A 16,118-nucleotide genomic window follows, 5' to 3' on the forward strand; every position below is an offset into this window, starting at 1 on the left:
CTTAACTGTTCTCAGGAGTGTTGGTGCCTAACCTGAGTTTGGCCAGGAGAAGGTTATGGGAGAGGGACCCCTGAGACCTCTAGGATCTCTTTGTTCACTAACTGGTCACTCACTGCTTGTCCTGAATCCCCTCCCTAGCCCCTCGCTCCTGGGCCCGCTGCCTCACAGACATGCGTTGGCTGCGAAACCAAGTCATCGCCCCCCTGACAGAGGAGCTGGTGTTCCGGGCCTGCATGCTGCCCATGTTAGCACCATGCACGGGCCTGGGCCCTGCTGTTTTCACCTGCCCACTCTTCTTTGGAGTTGGTGAGTCTGTCCGACCTGATCCTGTTGAGATGTTCCCAGCATGAGAGCGGAGAATGGGGCTTGGGGCAAGGGTCGGACCTATAGAGCAGACCAGGACCAGGAGGAATGTGACACAGTTCTTGCCTTCCTCCCAGCCCATTTTCACCACATTTTTGAGCAGCTTCGTTTTCGCCAGAGCAGTGTGGGGAGCATCTTCTTGTCTGCAGGTGAGTCCTAGAGAGCTTGCCTGGGGCAATCCTGGGTTAGGGTGTGCGAGGGTATCCCTGATAGCTAGGAAGAGGAGGAAGAATTGGGAACAGAGGGCTATAGTATTTGAGGGACTGCTGACCATGGGAGTTGGGGTGCAGAGGACAGCCGTAGGTGCTGGAGCAGGCAGCCACTGCCCCCAGGGGGAAGGGGATGTCTCTGGCTGATGGGTGTGCAGTGCTGGGGCAGGAAGAGCGTACAGGTGTGGTCACTCGCGGCCTCCCCGTCTCCAGCGTTCCAGTTCTCCTACACAGCTGTCTTCGGTGCCTACACTGCTTTCCTCTTCATCCGCACAGGTTGGTCCTCAGTCTCTCATGGGTTCCCGGGGGCTCAGGGGCCCACAGGAGTGGGAGGGAGAATGGGAATACTGTGTTTGTTCTAGGAGCAACAAGTGTCTTCTACCACGCCCTTGAGACAGGTCTGAGCCAGGGCCCTCAACCCGGTGAGGTCTGAGAGGCGGACGGAAGCAGAGGCTGTGGTGTGTGGGTGGGTGGAGCACTGATCTCCGGTTCCAGGAGCTGAGGGTCATTAGCCCTGGAAGGGCTGGGGAGGTGGTGGGACTGCCCCATGAGCTACTCTGTCTCCCCTCCCCAGGACACCTGATTGGGCCGGTTCTCTGCCACTCCTTCTGCAATTACATGGGCTTCCCTGCCGTTTGTGCGGCCCTGGAACATCCGCAGAGGCGGCCCCTGCTGGCAGGCTATGCCCTGGGTGTGGGACTCTTCCTGCTTCTGCTCCAGCCCCTCACGGACCCCAAGCTCTACGGCAGCCTTCCCCTTTGTGTGCTTTTGGAGCGGGCAGGGGACTCAGAGGCTCCCCTGTGCTCCTGACCCACGCTCCTGTACACACTCCTATGAACTCTCACGGGCTCCCCAGCCCCTCCCCAGCAAGGGGTGCTGCAGGGGAGGAGCTGGCTTGGGTCCCCGAGATCTCAGGAATTTTTGTAGGGGATTGAAGCCAGAGCTAGTTGAATCCCAGGGACCAAGAGAAAGGAGCAGATATCCAAAGTGTATGGCCCCTCTCAAAAGGGGGTTGAGCAGCAGCGGGGAGTGAGGGGACAAGGGGCAGGTCCCAGGAGCCGTGCACTCCCTTCCTCACTTTGGATCGCTGCTTCTCTGAGTTCCTCTGGACCCTCTGCCTCTGCAAAGCTGCTCGGGGGTGGAATTTACAAAACCCCTCCCCCTAACTTCCCAGGGTTTTCTCATTGTCTTTTTGCATCAGGACTTTGTATTGGGATATTAAAGAGATTTAACTTGGGTAACATGGCCTTGGACCTTTGGGAATCAGTCTATTTGGGGTCTTGGGACTGCCCACCACCTGTCCCAGCTAGCTTGACTCTGGGCAGGTCAGCCTGGTAGGCACAATCCCCTGGAATGGGGAAAGGATGGGGGTGTCTGGCTGCCTTGTCAGTAGCATCTTCCTTCCTGAGCCAGGCCCCAAGTCCTAGCACAGGTGGGCCTGGCACTGCAGGTACCAGGTGTGGGCCCAGCTCATCCCCAGGCCTCTGCCTTGGCTACCAGGGTCGGGGAGTGGGACCCAGGGCCCCGACTACAGTGATGGAGCCTCCAGCCTGTGTCCTCTGAGAGGGTGGAGGGTCCGCTGTGGGGGCCCCATCAGGACCTCACCAGTGTCTACCAGCCTCACATTACACATGAAGAAAAAGGTCCAACTAGAAAAGGAACCAGCTCAAAGTCACCTGGTAGGAGACGTTTCTCTGGGTCTCTCCACTTCAGACATCTGCCTCTGTGCTGCTTGTCTGGTCCCCGGAAGAACCAGAACCAAGGCCGCAGCCCTGCTGAGCGGCAGCACAGCTCCAGGCTCGTTCTTGGAACCTGCTGGTGTTCTACGTGCTCTTCTTTTTGGTTTTAGAACGTGTTTCATGTTCTCATTCCCATGAGACCACTTTTTTTTAATCTTAAAAGAATATTATTCCTTCGGGTCACATTCCAAACTCAGGGAAGTTGTTCTGAGTCCCCTTCCCTGAGGCTGGTGGTTGAAGGAAAGGAAACTGATGTGCCAGTCACTTCCCATGGCACCCCAGGTTGGCTGTGACTAAACTACATTCACCTGGATCTAAAAGGCATCATCACACACACCTACCTTGCTGGAGAACTTTCCTCTCCCCCAGCCTGTGTAGCAGCTGGCGAGGGGGGGAAGCCTGGGCCCCGGCCTGTTTTAGAGGGTACATTTGGGATCCTAGAGGCCAAAGAGGAGGCGGCCAAGGCCCACCCCAAAGATTAGGTTGTGGTACCCCGAGAGCACTGGGCTGGCAGGGTGCTGGGGCTGTACTTCCTGCCTGGTCTCCCAGGGTCCAGGGATCTGGACTCTGCCCCTCCCCTTCTTTGTGTTCCTGCTCAGGAATTGCCTTTCACCTCAGTCACCATCCTCACCTTCCCCATGGGGTGGGGAGCAGCAGTGCAGTGATGCAGACAAGGTTGCTGTCCCACCTTGCAGGTGAGGGAACTGCACCTGAGGATTACGATTCTCTGGAGGGCTGGTTGTGGGGGATGGGCAGGATTAGATCCTAGGACTCTCAGTCCCGTGCTCCTAACCTTCCAGCAAATTCCTCACACCCAGAGGTTCTCACACCTGAGAGTCTCTCTCACCTCCCAGAAGGTGGCGCCTCTTTGCATCCAGTCCTGAACTGTGGGAGGCTGGCCCTAGATTTAGAAAGTAAAGCCGTGCGGTGGGGAAGCAAGTCCCCTAACCGCCTGGGTTTGAGCCGTCTCTGCCTCTCCTGGATGGGTTAGCTAACCTTGCTGTGACTTCATTTCTGTGTCCACGAAACGGGTGAAGGTCGACTCCCTGAGTTAGTGTGTGAGTGCTTAGCACAGCACCCCTCCCCACCAAGCAAGCTCCCTGTAACAACTAGCTAATCCTGTTTAGGGTGTGTATACAATAGGCACTCTGTAGTGGCTTAAACCAAGGCCACTATTGTCATCCTCACACCTTCCAAGGAGGAAGATAAGCTGATGTGCCCCTGTGGGAGTCCAAGAGTCAGCCCTGCCTGTCTGCCCAGCGGCACTGGGGCGGGGGCTGCACAGGACCCAGCGTGGAGGGCAGGAGAAAGCCAGTTTTATTGAGCATCGTTCTCAGGACCTGGGGCTTACGTCTCCCCCACAGGAGGTAGGACCCCTAAACCTGCTCCCCCGCGTGCTCAGCCCACCTGTGATGTGCCACCACCTATGCAGTCTCCAGCAAGGGGAGGACCCTTGTTTGGCAAGAGATGAATGCGTGAGCAACTGTCCACCAGCAGGGAAAGGACAGCTGGCTGGAGGAAGGGAATGGGCCACTGCAGGCAGTGTCTCCTGCCACAAGCCGCTGAGGACAGGAGCTCCGGGGCCAGGCCTTCCTGCCCCCCGCACTGGCTGACCTGGGCCTGCCCTGGCAGCGCAACGTCTGTTGAAGGCTTGGGGTGGGGCTGCCAGTCTGGGGCAAGATCACTCAATCTCCAGGATGAGGTCGTCACCTTCCAGTGTCATGTCTGTGGTCACATGGACCTTGCGGACAGTGCCCTCCATGGGCGAGGTCACCACAGTCTCCATCTTCATGGCGCTGAGCACACACAGGGGCTGGCCCTTGGCCACCTTGGCCCCTGCCGCCACCTTGATGTCTATCACCTTCCCAGGCATGGGTGCTCCAATCTGACCCTTCACATCCTTCAGGGCCTTGGGGTGGAAGTGCATCTCCTGCAGACAGGGCAGAGGGCACATGAGACACCAGGCTCTGTCCATCCCCACCGCCTGCCTGGCCCAGGGGAGCTGTACCTTCATGGCCTGAGTGTCCTTGACCAGAATGCACCGCAGCTGTCCATTGAGCTCAAAGAAGACCTGCCTCTGGCCGGCCCTGTTCAAGTCACTTATGGCCAAGGCTTTGATGTGCAGCGTCTTACCCCGCTCCAGCTCCACCTGCAGGGAGGGCGTGGAGGCTCAGGGTGGGGCGGGGCGAGTGGGGAGGGATCAGCCCCCTGACCCAGTCACAGGCAAGCCCCCACCCTGGGTCTCAGCTCCTCACTCATAAAGGCCTAGCTCCCTGGTCTGTCAAGGGTACTTTGCGCACCCACACCTCATGAGTCCAGGTGACAGCTGAGCTAAAGCTGGAGCTTTAGCTGTGCCAGGGTCCTCGGGGATGGCCGGGGCAGGGGTGCGGGGGTGGAGTGTAGACAGGTGTCAGAGCCACTGACCTCAAACTCCTCTGCAATTTTGGGTCCCTGCAGGAAGAGGCGGGTATTGAGGCTATCCAGGGGGCCAAAGGTGGCAGTGAAATCCTTGAAGTGGGCAAAGACATCAGGGTATATGGCTGCCGAGAGCACGTCCTCTGGGGTCACCTCCTCCCCGTGCCGCTCTGTCAGCTCCTTCTCCAGCGCCTGCAGATCCAGGGGAGGGAGGGAGGCTCCGGGCCGTCCCTCCACCCTTGGCAGGTCCTTTAGAACCTGGGGAACAAAGCTGTGGGTCAGGCCCGATTCCTGCACCAGCCCTCACCCTCACATCGTGCTGGGCCTTCCCTACCTTAGAGCGAAGGGGCTCCGGGAACCCCCCGTGCGGGATGCCAATGTAGCCCTGCAGGAACTCCACCACGGAGCGGGGGAAGGACAGCTCCTCTGCCTGGGCTTCGGCCTCCGCCCGGCTCAGCCCGTTCTGCACCATGAACTGGGCCAGGTCCCCCACGATCTTGGAGGAGGGTGTCACCTGAGGAGAAGGGCCCTCGGATTAGGGTGCCAGGCACCTTATGGAGGCCCAGAGGCAAGGGGAAGAGCACTGGGCCTGGCTCACCTTGATGAGGTCACCCAGCATCTGGTTGGCCTCCACGTAGGCCTTCTTGACCTCCTTGAACTTGGAGCCAAGCCCCATGCTGTGTGCCTGAAAGTGCAGGTTGGTGTACTGGCCCCCTGGGATCTCGTTCTCATATACGTCCGAGTTGCCAGACTTCATGGTGGCCGTGCAGTCAAAGGCCGCATACAGTCCCCGGGCCCCCTCCCAGTACTCACTGTAGTCAAACACGCGCTCCAGGGGCACCCCTGCAGGGAGGCCGGGGGTGGGAAGGCTTGGAGATGTGCTGAGCTCCCGGGTGCTCCTCCCAGGACCCCGGGCCAGCTCGGATCCCAGCTCAGATGTGGGTGATGGAAGGCAAGGCGAGGCAAGAGCATCTGGATGCTAAGATATACCAGACTCCACGGGGGGGCTGCAGCTTTGAGAGGGGAATGGCCGTGGGCTGCTGCTGTTCCTACCTGTGTCCAGGGGAGTCCCTCGGGTACAGGCCACCAGGGCCCCCATGCTAGGCTGTGAAGTCATCCCAGACATGGCGTCAGATGCCACATCCACCACATCGGCTCCAGCCTGGGCAGAGGCCAGCATGGCTGCCACGCCTGCCCCTGACGTGTCGTGGGTGTGGATGTGCAGTGGGAGGTCAGGGAAGCGGTCCCGGAGGGAGCTGACCAGCATGGTGCAGGCCAGTGGCTTCAGCAACCCTGCCATGTCCTGAAGGAAGAGGGGAGGATAATGAGAAAGACGGTAAGGAGGGGACGTGGTGGGGAGGCAAAGAGGGAGAAGTGGGCAAGGGGGAGACTCCCGGGGGTGGGCGGGCCCAGGCACCTTGATGCACAGGATGTGGGTGCCAGCTCGCACCAGCTCTTCAGCCAAATCCATGTAATACTGCAGCGAGTATTTGGTACGACTGGGGTCGGCCACGTCACCCGTGTAGGAGATGGCGGCCTCCACCACGCCACCAGCGCTGCCTGCCGCCTCCATGCCCAGCAGCAGGTTGGGCAGGTAGTTGAGGGAGTCAAAGACCCGGAAGACGTCCATGCCGTTCTCCTTGGCCACCTCACAGAACCTGAGAGGGCAGGAGAGCCTGAGAGTTAGCCCCATCCTACGCCCCCCCCAACACATCCTTCTCTGGCTTCTGGCCTACCTGCGGGCCCTGGGGAATGAGGTGGGAGAGTCTAGCCTGGCAGGGGCACAGCACCCACAGAGCCAGTGTCGGGGAAACCACCGTGCGGACGAGGCCTTCTCCAGGGCAGCCTGGGCTGGGCAGCATTGCCCCAGAGCATCCAGCACAGAGCAGAGCTGTCCAACACTAGTCACGTGCGGTGCAGCTTGGTCTGCCCAGGTCAGAGAGGTCAGCTGGGGACCCTTTGCTTTCCAAAGGAGTGGCAGGCCGAGGGACAAAGAGCACTGGACAAGGAGTCCTGAGGCCTGGGTTCTAGCCCGAGCTCTCCACCACATGGCCTGGGACAAGTCACCTGCCCTCTCGGGGCCTCCACTGCCCCATGACCTAGAACCCTTTCTAGTTCCTGAACTATAATTCTGCACTTAGCAGCCCCCCTAGGGTGCAGCCACTGAGAGACTTGGTTTTGAGCCAGGTGGAGGGCAGAGGCCACTGCAGTGTGGCCCAGTGCCCACCTGGGCACGCCGTGCACTGTCTGCTCACCACCCCCAGGCTCACTTGAAAACCACATTGTCGGGATAGTTGGTGTAGCCCACGGCATTGGCCCCCCGCAGAAGCATCTGGAACGGGATGTTGGGGATGAGCTCGCGGAGCTCCTGCAGCCGCCTCCAAGGGCACTCATACAGGAAACGCATCGCAACGTCAAACGTGGCTCCTGCACAGGGACCGAGAGGCCTAGGTCAGCCCCACATGTCCCAGAAACCCCACCACGCCCTGCAGCTCTGCAGCCTGAGCCTCGGGCCCAAACACCTGGCCCTGATCATCTTCAGGGTCTCGAGTTCCCACCCCAACCCCTGCAGACTTTTTCCTTCGCTGATCTCTCAGGACAGCTCAGGCTCACTGTGTGCTCTGCACCCCCTCTCGCAGCCTCCCCCCTGCCCCCCCCCCCCAAATGCTCTGTGCTAAAATTAACCAACAGGCTGGTGTCTCGTCTCCGGCCCTGAGCTGCCTGGGTCTCTGTGATCTCATGCCCAGCACCAGGCCTGGCCAGAGTGGGCACCAGTCACTGCTGAACAAATGAACACTGTGCCTTGTTCGGTTATCACTGGTTCCATCAATGTTAACATCTCCAGCCTCTCCTAGAGAGTCCCCAGGGGCCTGGCTACACCATGGGTACCAGATTCCTTCCAGGTGCTGCCCCACATTCCAGCCCTCCTCCAGCCTACCTCCCCAGTTCTCTATGCTGAAGAGGTTGCTGAAATTGTGGGCAACATAGGGGGCGATCTTTTTGAGATCATGGGTTCGCACACGAGTGGCCAGCAGTGACTGGTGGGCATCCCTGAAGGTCGTGTCCATCAGCAGCAGCCCCTGGTGGTTCCGCACTGCTCGAGCAAAGCCCTCGGGCCCCTCCCGAAGCAGGATGTCTCTGAAACCAGCCGGGGGTGGGCCTAGGGCAGACCAGGGCATTAGCACCCATCCTGCAGGTGGCAGCCTCCTCTGTCTCCCCCCAAGTTGGCAGAATGAATCTCACTTACCTATGGGCACCGCAGGGACAATGGGGTCCGTAGGGCTGGGGCTGGCCTTGACGGGGATCGGGGTGGTCGGGCCATTCACCATGACATGTCCTGGGGAGACAGTGGGCGTCAGGTCAGGGCAGGCTGGGCAGAGTCTGAGTTGAGGGCAGGAGTGAGAGTAGGTGGGCTCGGGGGTGGAGGGATTCCTCCAAGAATCCCGGTCCTCCAGCTGGCCCCTGTCCTCTCCAAAGCCAGGGCCTCCTGGGTCCAGGCAGTGGGGACCTATTGAGGGCCACATGGATGGAAAAGGTGGGGGGGGGGGGTGTTCTCTAAGATCCGGAGCAAGGAAGGTGGGGGTGGGGGAGAGTGAAGCAAGGGAGGAGGGTGCAGGACCAGACTGAGGGCAGGGGGCACTAGGAAGCGGTGTGGGCAGGGGGCCAAAGCGAGGCATCTGGGAGGGGAGAGAAGGGCATTCTCGGGGCCGGACCGAGGTAGTGCAGCAGCTTCTGGGCCCGGTTCTGTGCGGGCCGCAGCTGGAATAGCTCCGGGTTCTCGTCGATGAACTGGGTGTCCACGGTGCCTGCCAGGAACTGCTGGTTGTTGAGCACATTCTGCAGGAAGGGGATGTTGGTCTGCAGGACAGAGGCGGGTGGGAGCGTGGATCAGGAAAGCGGCTGAAGGTGTCACCCTGGGCCAGCATAGCTTCCCAGGTTCCCCAGGATTCCGTGCTGAGGTTCAAGGCCTCGCGTGGAGTGGCATTTCCCCATCTCCTCACAACCCCCTGGCAGAGTCCCCTAAGCTGTCAGGGGGCTGAGCCTGCTTCCTCCCTCCTTGCTCACCTAAGGCATGTGCTGAATCCCACCTCCTCTTTCCTCAGGGACCTGGGAGCACGTCCTCCCCTCCACACAGCCGAGCAAGTGGATTAGGCCTCTCCCACAGCACCGTGGCGCAAACCAGCCACGCTTCCGCCCTTCCAGCCACGATTCTTGAGAGGCCCCTGCCTTCAACTCCCCCCAACCCCTACACACTCAACAGGCGGCCACACTGATCGTCTCACCAAATATTCTCACACGATGTTCTCCTGTCACTAAATTCAGCGGGCGCTGTCCCACCCTCTCGCAAACAGCTCCTACTGGGACGTTCTCTCCCTGGGCTGGGCTTCCAAGACATCATGCTCTCCTCCTCCTCCCTAGTTCCCACTGGGGCCTCCTCTCCCGGCTGCAGGATGGCATCCTCAGGGCTGTCACTGGGCCTCACCTCACACAGCACACTCTCCCTGGGGCCCCTCGTCCCAGGCCTCCAGCTTGAGCCAAGACCCGACAGTGGAAATGCCTCCTGCGCACCTCTCCTGCGCGTCCTTCACACAAGCTCATCACGTCCAAAACTGGCTTCCCTCCCCCAGGCTGCCTCTGCCTTCTGGTGGGCTTCCCTGTCTACCCAGTTACCAACCCTACACTCCATCACCGTCACCAGCTACCCCCCCGTGTCACTGGTCCAGCCAGATGATCCATTCTACAGTGGCCATCTCTAGATCTGACCTCTTGTCTCCAGGCCACGCCTCCTGCCAGGCTTCCTCATCACAGCCACTTCTAGCCACGCCACACACCTCCACACCTCTGCACCTGCCTGGAAGCTCTTCCTGGAAGTCGGAACTCAAAGACCCCCTTTGTCCTCCCCACCCGCCCTCACAGCAGAGCCACGCGCTCCCTTTCTAGGGGGCCTCCGTGGGATCAGCGGTTGCTCAGCTCCTCCCTTGGTCTCATCATCTTTTGCTTGTCTGCATTCCTCACGCAGCTGGGAGCATCTTGAGGGCAGCAGGGGTGCTGTCTGAGGTCCCTGGGTCCGCCTGCTTTGTGCACAAGGACCCTCAGTTCTGCTGATTAAACGCTGGATGACAGCATGGAGCTGGGGCAGGGCAGTCCAGCCCAGAGGCCGCATGGGGCCTCGGAGCCAGCGCTGAGAGATGCCCCATGACTGCAAGGCCACGAGGACAGAATTTCAGACTGTGCGCGCCTGTCCCTTCAGAAAAGGTATCTCCGTTTGTCACCCATTCATGATCCCTGCTGGCACCTTCAATAGGGACTCCAGGCGCAGCATGAGCTGCTCTGAGAGATGCTACCTGTCCCCCTAGGGCTCCTCCTGCCTGGAGGCCAAGATGGGAAGAGTGTCTCCCCCACCAGCGTCCCATAGGCGGCCACTGCAGAGTGAGACCCAGTCAATGTGGCCTCTTGCCTGTCTGGTGTGACAGGTCTGCCTGTCTGTCCTGAGTCTGATCCCTGTCCCTCCTAAAGAGATGGGGACATTTCACCTGGGCCAAGGCATGGCACCTGAAAAGAGAAACACAGCGAAACCACGTAAAGAACCTAGAGCCGCATAGGGGTGAGAGGATCCTCTGAGGTCTCCTCTGTCCCATCCTGCGTTTCTCTTTTGTAGACCCCTCCCCCTCCGTAATTCTGGAGGGTCTGTCATCTCCTCTGTACTGTAACCCCAACTCCCAGCACAGGGCTGCGTGTAACAGATGCTAGTAAACGTGTGTGTAGAGTGAACGAAGACATTTTTGATGACGAGAAGAGCAACACAGAAGGATCTCATGCCACTGAGCAACACACTCAACCAGAGCTAGGATCCAGCGCCTTCATTTCACAGAGGCGAGAGCTGGGGCCCCGGAGCAGCAATGCTAAGAATGGCTGTGGGCTCCCAGTGGCCAAGCCCCTCATGGCTGCATCACTTCTTCTCTCGCCCCTATCAAGTCCCTAAGTACACACAGTAGCCCTTGGCCCAGATGAGGAAATTGTTTCAGTGGTTAAATAACTTGCCCCGGGCTGCCTACCGTATCAGGCAGGATTAGAATTCCGGCTCTTCCCCTGAGCTCCTACTGCACCCAGCCCCTAGGAATCAGGTCTGGAGGGAAGGGAAGGGGGCAGGGGAGGACCCAGGCAGCCTAAGGACTAGGAGACACCAGGGGCAGGTGGTGACTTTTCCTGTCTGCCAACCCCGTGGCCCACTGCGAAGGAACAGGTGCGCGACCTGGTTCCGAGCCCACAGCGCTGCCACCCAGCTCCGGCTCTCGGAGGCAAGAAGCTGGGAACTCACACCGGGGCCCCTTTCTCAGCCGAGCCGAGCTCGTGTCCGTGTCCCCGACTCCTTCCAGGGAAATGGCCCGGCAGAGGCAGAGAGGAGTGGGAGCAGCCGCCGCCCGGCGAGGACCACTGACGCACAGCTTCAAACAGCGTGCCACCGCCGGCCTGCTGGGAAACGCGCGCAGACCAATCGGGCCCGAGGCAGAGACCGGCGGGCGGGCGGGGAGCCTGGAAGTGGGAGGGAGGGGCAGGCAGCGGGGCGGGGCACGGCGCCAGCCCGGAGGCCGAGCCCCCTCGGCCCCACCCACGGCAGCCTGCCGGGGGCGTCGCCCCAGTCCGCCCCAGTCCCCTCCAGGGCCCCGTGCCTGTTGGGGACCATCCACGTGACTCGGTGATGCAGAACGGTTGTGACCTTCAGCGTGTGTCTGTGAACGTGAGGGTCCCAGCAACAGTGCGGGTTTGCGCCCAGCCCCGCCTGTGGGTGCGGGGACGTGTGGGTGTGTGGGCATGTGTGGGTGTGTTGGGGAGGGTGCCCAGCGACATGTGACAAAGACTCCCGTCTCCGGGAGATGGTGAAGGGGCCCGCGAGCTGGCGCTTTGTCTGGCTGTCTGCAGAGTGACGGTTCGCGCAGCGGCGGCGGCGGCGGCGGGCGCCCGTGCGGTGCAGGATGCCGGGGCGCCAGGGCGGCCGGGGGCGCGCGCGCCTGTGCCAGGGTGAGTGCGCTGCGGCAGCACTGGGGGGCCGCACGGCGGGCCCGCGCCAGCCAGGGCCTTGGGCGTGACCAGGAGCCACCCGTGGGCGCTGCAGTGGCCGCGTGTCCCCGTGACCTCGGGAGCCGGCCCGGGCCGGGGTGGATCCCCGCGCGCCCCTCCCCGTCCGCCCTCCACGTGCGTGTCCGCGGAGCGCGTGCTCGCTGGCGCGCACCCGCCTGCTTGTCGCCGCCGTCGCCGCCACCGCGAGCTGCGCCGGGAAAAGGTGCCGGGAACGAGTGAGTCGGGGCCGCGGGCCCGAGCGCCATGGGCCGGAGGGTACGCGGCGGGCGGCCGGTCTGCCCCGGGCCTCGCCCCCGCGGGAGAGCCGCCTGGAGTCGGCGAGGGCCGGCCGGGCCCACGGGGAGGCCGGCCCGCGCCCCCTGAGCTACAGACACCAGGTGAGGGGGCCGCGGGGTACTGCGCGGAGGCTGGCCAGGGAGGGGCGAAGGGCCACAGAGTTGGGGGGGTGCCCTTCCTGGCGGGGGAGGGGATGGCGCGAAGGGAGGTGCTGGCGATTCCTGGAGACGCCAGGGAAAGGAAGTTCCAGGACCCTCCCTGCTCTTGTGGCCACCTCTGCTTCCTGCCTCATGCCTTACCTTGTCCCCAGAGCCTGGACTCCCCCTAACTGCTTAGGAAATGTGATCTTTACTCAGGGGGGCCTGTCCCTGCAAGCCCCAGCCTTCCCTCAACCCTGGGGGACCCCTGCGGCCTCTGACCCTGACCCCCTCCAGGCCAGGCTCTGGAAGCTGGGCCCTGGGCACAGTGAGCCTGCACCAGCCCCACCTGTGCCTGGGCTGTGGCCCTTCCCCACAGGGCGCTCGCCATGGCCCCACCGCTCCTGCTGCTGCTGCTGGCCAGCGGAGCGGCCGCCTGCCCACTGCCCTGCGTCTGCCAGAACCTGTCCGAGTCGCTCAGCACCCTCTGTGCCCACCGAGGCCTGCTGTTTGTGCCGCCGAACGTGGACCGGCGCACGGTGGAGCTGCGGCTGGCCGACAACTTCATCCAGGCTTTGGGGCCGCCAGACTTCCGCAACATGACAGGGCTGGTGGACCTGACACTGTCCCGAAATGCCATCACCCGCATCGGGGCCCGCGCCTTTGGGGACCTGGAGAGCCTGCGCTCCCTGCACCTGGATGGCAATCGGCTGGTGGAGCTGGGCACCAGCAGCCTGCGGGGGCCCGTCAACCTGCAGCACCTCATCCTCAGCGGCAACCAGCTGGGCCGGATCGCGCCAGGCGCCTTCGACGACTTCCTGGACAGCCTGGAGGACCTGGACCTGTCCTACAACAACCTGCGGCAGGTGCCCTGGGCTGGCATCGGTGCCATGCCTGCCCTGCACACCCTCAACCTGGACCACAACCTCATCGACGCACTGCCCCCGGGCGCCTTTGCCCAACTCGGCCAGCTCTCCCGCCTTGACCTCACCTCCAACCGCCTGGCCACACTGGCGCCTGACCCGCTCTTCTCCCGGGGGCGCGACGCCGAGGCCTCGCCCGCCCCCCTGGTGCTGAGCTTCAGCGGGAACCCCCTGCACTGCAACTGCGAGCTGCTCTGGCTGCGGCGGCTGGCCCGGCCCGACGACCTGGAGACGTGCGCCTCCCCGCCAGGCCTGGCTGGCCGCTACTTCTGGGCAGTGCCCGAGGGCGAGTTCTCCTGTGAGCCGCCCCTCATCGCCCGCCACACGCAGCGTCTCTGGGTGCTGGAGGGCCAGCGGGCCACACTGCGGTGCCGGGCCCTCGGTGACCCTGCACCCACCATGCACTGGGTGGGCCCCGATGACCGGCTGGTGGGCAACTCCTCCCGAGCCAGGGCTTTCCCCAACGGGACCTTGGAGATTGGGGTGACAGGCTCTGGAGATGCAGGGGGCTACACCTGCATTGCCACCAACCCTGCTGGCGAGGCCACAGCCCACGTGGAGCTACGGGTGCTGGCCTTGCCCCACGGCGGGAATGGCAGCGCTGATGGGGGCCGCCCGGGGCCCTCGGACATTGCTGCCTCAGCCCGCACTGCTGCCGAGGGAGAGGGGACACTAGAGTCTGAGCCAGCCGTACAGGTGACAGAGGTGACCGCCACCTCAGGGCTGGTGAGCTGGGGGCCGGGGCGGCCAGAAGACCCCGTGTGGATGTTCCAAATCCAGTACAACAGCAGCGAGGACGAGACCCTCATCTACCGGTGAGGGCGCATGGGCAGCCCCGCGGCCCCCGCTCCAGCCCTCCAGGCGCTTCCGCACGCCCCTCCTCAGCCTCGGAGCCGCCTGGGGGCGCTGGGGCTGCAGGGGGAGAGGAGGTGGGAGGTGCTGGGAGGAGGCGGGCGGGCCCCACCAGGGCCGGGGTGTGGCTGAGCAAGCACAGGGGCCGGGTCCACACGTGTCCGCAGATTCTGCCCCTGGCGATGTGATCCTCACTGCCTCTTCGGCTTGTCCTGGGCCTGTGTCCACACACACACCTGTCTGGCCCCTTGCACTGTCTCCAGTGCCACACACGCATGCCTGTCTTGGTTTTTCTGCCTGCTTGAGTGAACAAGGCCCATGCGGTCCTAGGGGAGGGAGTGTTCAGAGCTGGGATCTGGGAGCATGCTGAGGGCAGTGGGGGTGGCCTGTGAAGGGGGCTTCGAGGCTGTGTGAGGGTGGGGGCCGGGGCCTGGACCCAGTGCCCAGGTTCTCACCGCCTGCCCTTGCCCGCAGGATCGTCCCAGCCTCCAGCCACCACTTCCTGCTGAAGCACCTGGTCCCTGGTGCCGACTATGACCTCTGCCTGCTGGCCCTGTCACCCGCCACTGGGCCTTCCGACCTCACAGCCACCAGGCTGCTGGGCTGTGCCCACTTCTCCACACTGCCAGCCACGCCCCTGTGCCATGCCCTGCAGGCCCATGTGCTGGGCGGGACCCTGACTGTGGCTGTGGGGGGTGTGCTGGTGGCTGCCTTACTGGTCTTCACTGTGGCCTTGCTGGTTCGGGGCCGGGGGGCCGGGAACGGCCGCCTCCCTCTCAAACTCAGCCACGTCCAATCCCAGACCAATGGAGGCCCCAGCCCCACGCCCAAGACCCACCCGCCGAGGAGCCCCCCGCCTCGCCCCCAGCGCAGCTGCTCCCTGGACCTGGGAGACACAGGCGGGTGCTACGGTTATGCCAGGCGCCTTGGAGGGGCCTGGGCCCGACGGAGCCACTCTGTGCATGGGGGGCTGCTCGGGGCAGGATGCCGGGGGGTGGGGGGCAGTGCGGAGAGGCTGGAAGAGAGTGTGGTATGATGAGAAGGGAGCCGGCCCAGGGCAGAGGGCGCAGAGCAGGCAGCCGCCTGGCCTGGGTGGGTCAGCACTGCCTGGGAGTCCCTCCGGGCTGGTTTTACCCTTGGTACCTCAGGCCCCCTTTATGCTTGGCAGGACAGGGGGCCCTTTCCCTGGTTCTGGCCTCCAGACGGGCATAAGGGGTCAGGTCCCTCTGACAGGTGCTCACAGCCACCAAGGTAGGGGCTGCAGCCACCAAGTGGGAGTCTTGTTTTTCTTTATAATAAAATTGTTGGGGACACCTCAGTGCTAGTCTCTGGTCTCGTCCTGCTAGGCTCCCTGAGAAGGGAGAGGGGGACATGTGGGCTGGTGGAGGCACACACAGGACGGGGCCAGGGCTGGTACCGTCAGCCCCGTGGAGGCGGCCCGTGCAGCCTGGGTGCCCTCGGCCCCCTCCTCTGTCCGACAGCCGAGCGCTTGGGTCTGGGGCCTTTTGACCTGGGCGAGCCCAGGCCCAGCCCCAGGAGGACTGTGTCCACTGGGCGCCAAGGCCTCTATGCTCTGTGCCAGTGTCTCTGAGAGCAGAGAATGCCCTTCCTGGCAGGACGGGGCCTGGCGTGATGTCCTCATGGTGGCCTGGACATTAGAGCACACAGGGCGACAAGAGCAGGGGGAGACGGCATTGCCCATCAGGGAAAGGGGCCTGGGCTGGCGACATCCTTCTTAGCACAGCTCAGGAGGAAAGTCCCTGTGGCTCCCCATGCTGACAACCCTCTTCATCTCCCTGGGATTTGTAAAATCTCCCCACAGGACTAGAAAACGGCTTGGAATCCCACTGCCCTGCTATCAGCCCAGGACCTCCTGGAAGGTTCCAGTCAGTGCCCCAGGCCCTGGTGAGCTCCCAGCTCCCCAGCTGCTCCACTGGCACCCCCGGGGCTTGGCTCTGGGCTTCTTGGGAAAGACTGAGTCGAACCTCCCTCACTGGGCACTGGAGGGGTGCCTGCACGGCCACTGCCCTGCTCTAGTCTCCACCCCGAGGAGCCACAGGCCACGGGTGGCATGCCCTGCTCTGCTTCCTCTGGACTCAAGTCCCTGCCAGCCTCCGGCCCCAG

General features: G+C 62.8%; 3 protein-coding genes across 30 annotated transcripts in view; 2 read left to right on the forward strand and 1 right to left on the reverse strand.

The window, feature by feature from the left end:
- The window catches only part of RCE1 (Ras converting CAAX endopeptidase 1), an 84,197-nt gene extending 82,384 nt beyond the window's left edge, over positions 1 to 1,813 (forward strand). For 2 of the 3 annotated variants that reach the window (XM_001496896.5, XM_070228947.1), the window contains 4 exons: positions 139 to 306; positions 441 to 512; positions 786 to 848; positions 1,147 to 1,813. In XM_001496896.5, coding sequence (XP_001496946.2) covers positions 139 to 306; positions 441 to 512; positions 786 to 848; positions 1,147 to 1,382 — 539 coding nt within the window. In that variant the 3' untranslated portion in view covers positions 1,383 to 1,813. The remainder of the gene's footprint in view (positions 1 to 138; positions 307 to 440; positions 513 to 785; positions 849 to 1,146) is intronic. The other variant, XM_005598333.4, reaches the window with a different exon arrangement.
- A 1,794-nt stretch (positions 1,814 to 3,607) lies between these two features.
- The window catches only part of PC (pyruvate carboxylase), a 90,459-nt gene continuing 77,948 nt past the window's right edge, over positions 3,608 to 16,118 (reverse strand). For all 26 annotated transcript variants that reach the window (XM_023654520.2, XM_070228932.1, XM_070228930.1 and 23 more), the window contains 11 exons: positions 8,440 to 8,584; positions 7,974 to 8,063; positions 7,665 to 7,886; positions 6,997 to 7,153; positions 6,144 to 6,384; positions 5,780 to 6,029; positions 5,325 to 5,569; positions 5,061 to 5,240; positions 4,736 to 4,984; positions 4,320 to 4,460; positions 3,608 to 4,241 (listed from right to left, as the gene is read on the reverse strand). In XM_023654520.2, the coding sequence (XP_023510288.1) occupies positions 3,993 to 4,241; positions 4,320 to 4,460; positions 4,736 to 4,984; positions 5,061 to 5,240; positions 5,325 to 5,569; positions 5,780 to 6,029; positions 6,144 to 6,384; positions 6,997 to 7,153; positions 7,665 to 7,886; positions 7,974 to 8,063; positions 8,440 to 8,584 (2,169 nt within the window). In that variant the 3' untranslated portion in view covers positions 3,608 to 3,992. The remainder of the gene's footprint in view (positions 4,242 to 4,319; positions 4,461 to 4,735; positions 4,985 to 5,060; positions 5,241 to 5,324; positions 5,570 to 5,779; positions 6,030 to 6,143; positions 6,385 to 6,996; positions 7,154 to 7,664; positions 7,887 to 7,973; positions 8,064 to 8,439; positions 8,585 to 16,118) is intronic.
- LRFN4 (leucine rich repeat and fibronectin type III domain containing 4) lies at positions 12,044 to 15,312 on the forward strand. The gene is made up of 3 exons (XM_023654532.2): positions 12,044 to 12,183; positions 12,599 to 13,957; positions 14,469 to 15,312. Exons 2-3 carry the CDS (start codon positions 12,609 to 12,611, stop codon positions 15,028 to 15,030), a joined length of 1,911 nt encoding a protein of 636 aa, XP_023510300.1. The 5' UTR covers positions 12,044 to 12,183; positions 12,599 to 12,608; the 3' UTR covers positions 15,031 to 15,312.

Source organism: Equus caballus, chromosome 12, assembly GCF_041296265.1.
Source record: "Equus caballus isolate H_3958 breed thoroughbred chromosome 12, TB-T2T, whole genome shotgun sequence".
Lineage (NCBI taxonomy): Eukaryota > Metazoa > Chordata > Mammalia > Perissodactyla > Equidae > Equus > Equus caballus.

Bases quoted from the DNA above. Each gene is read 5' to 3' on its own strand.
- LRFN4 (XM_023654532.2), top strand. From the start codon at position 12,609: ATGGCCCCACCGCTCCTGCTGCTGCTGCTGGCCAGCGGAGCGGCCGCC. The intron at 13,958-14,468 runs GTGAGGGCGCAT...CCTTGCCCGCAG, and splicing joins GACGAGACCCTCATCTACCG to GATCGTCCCAGCCTCCAGCC.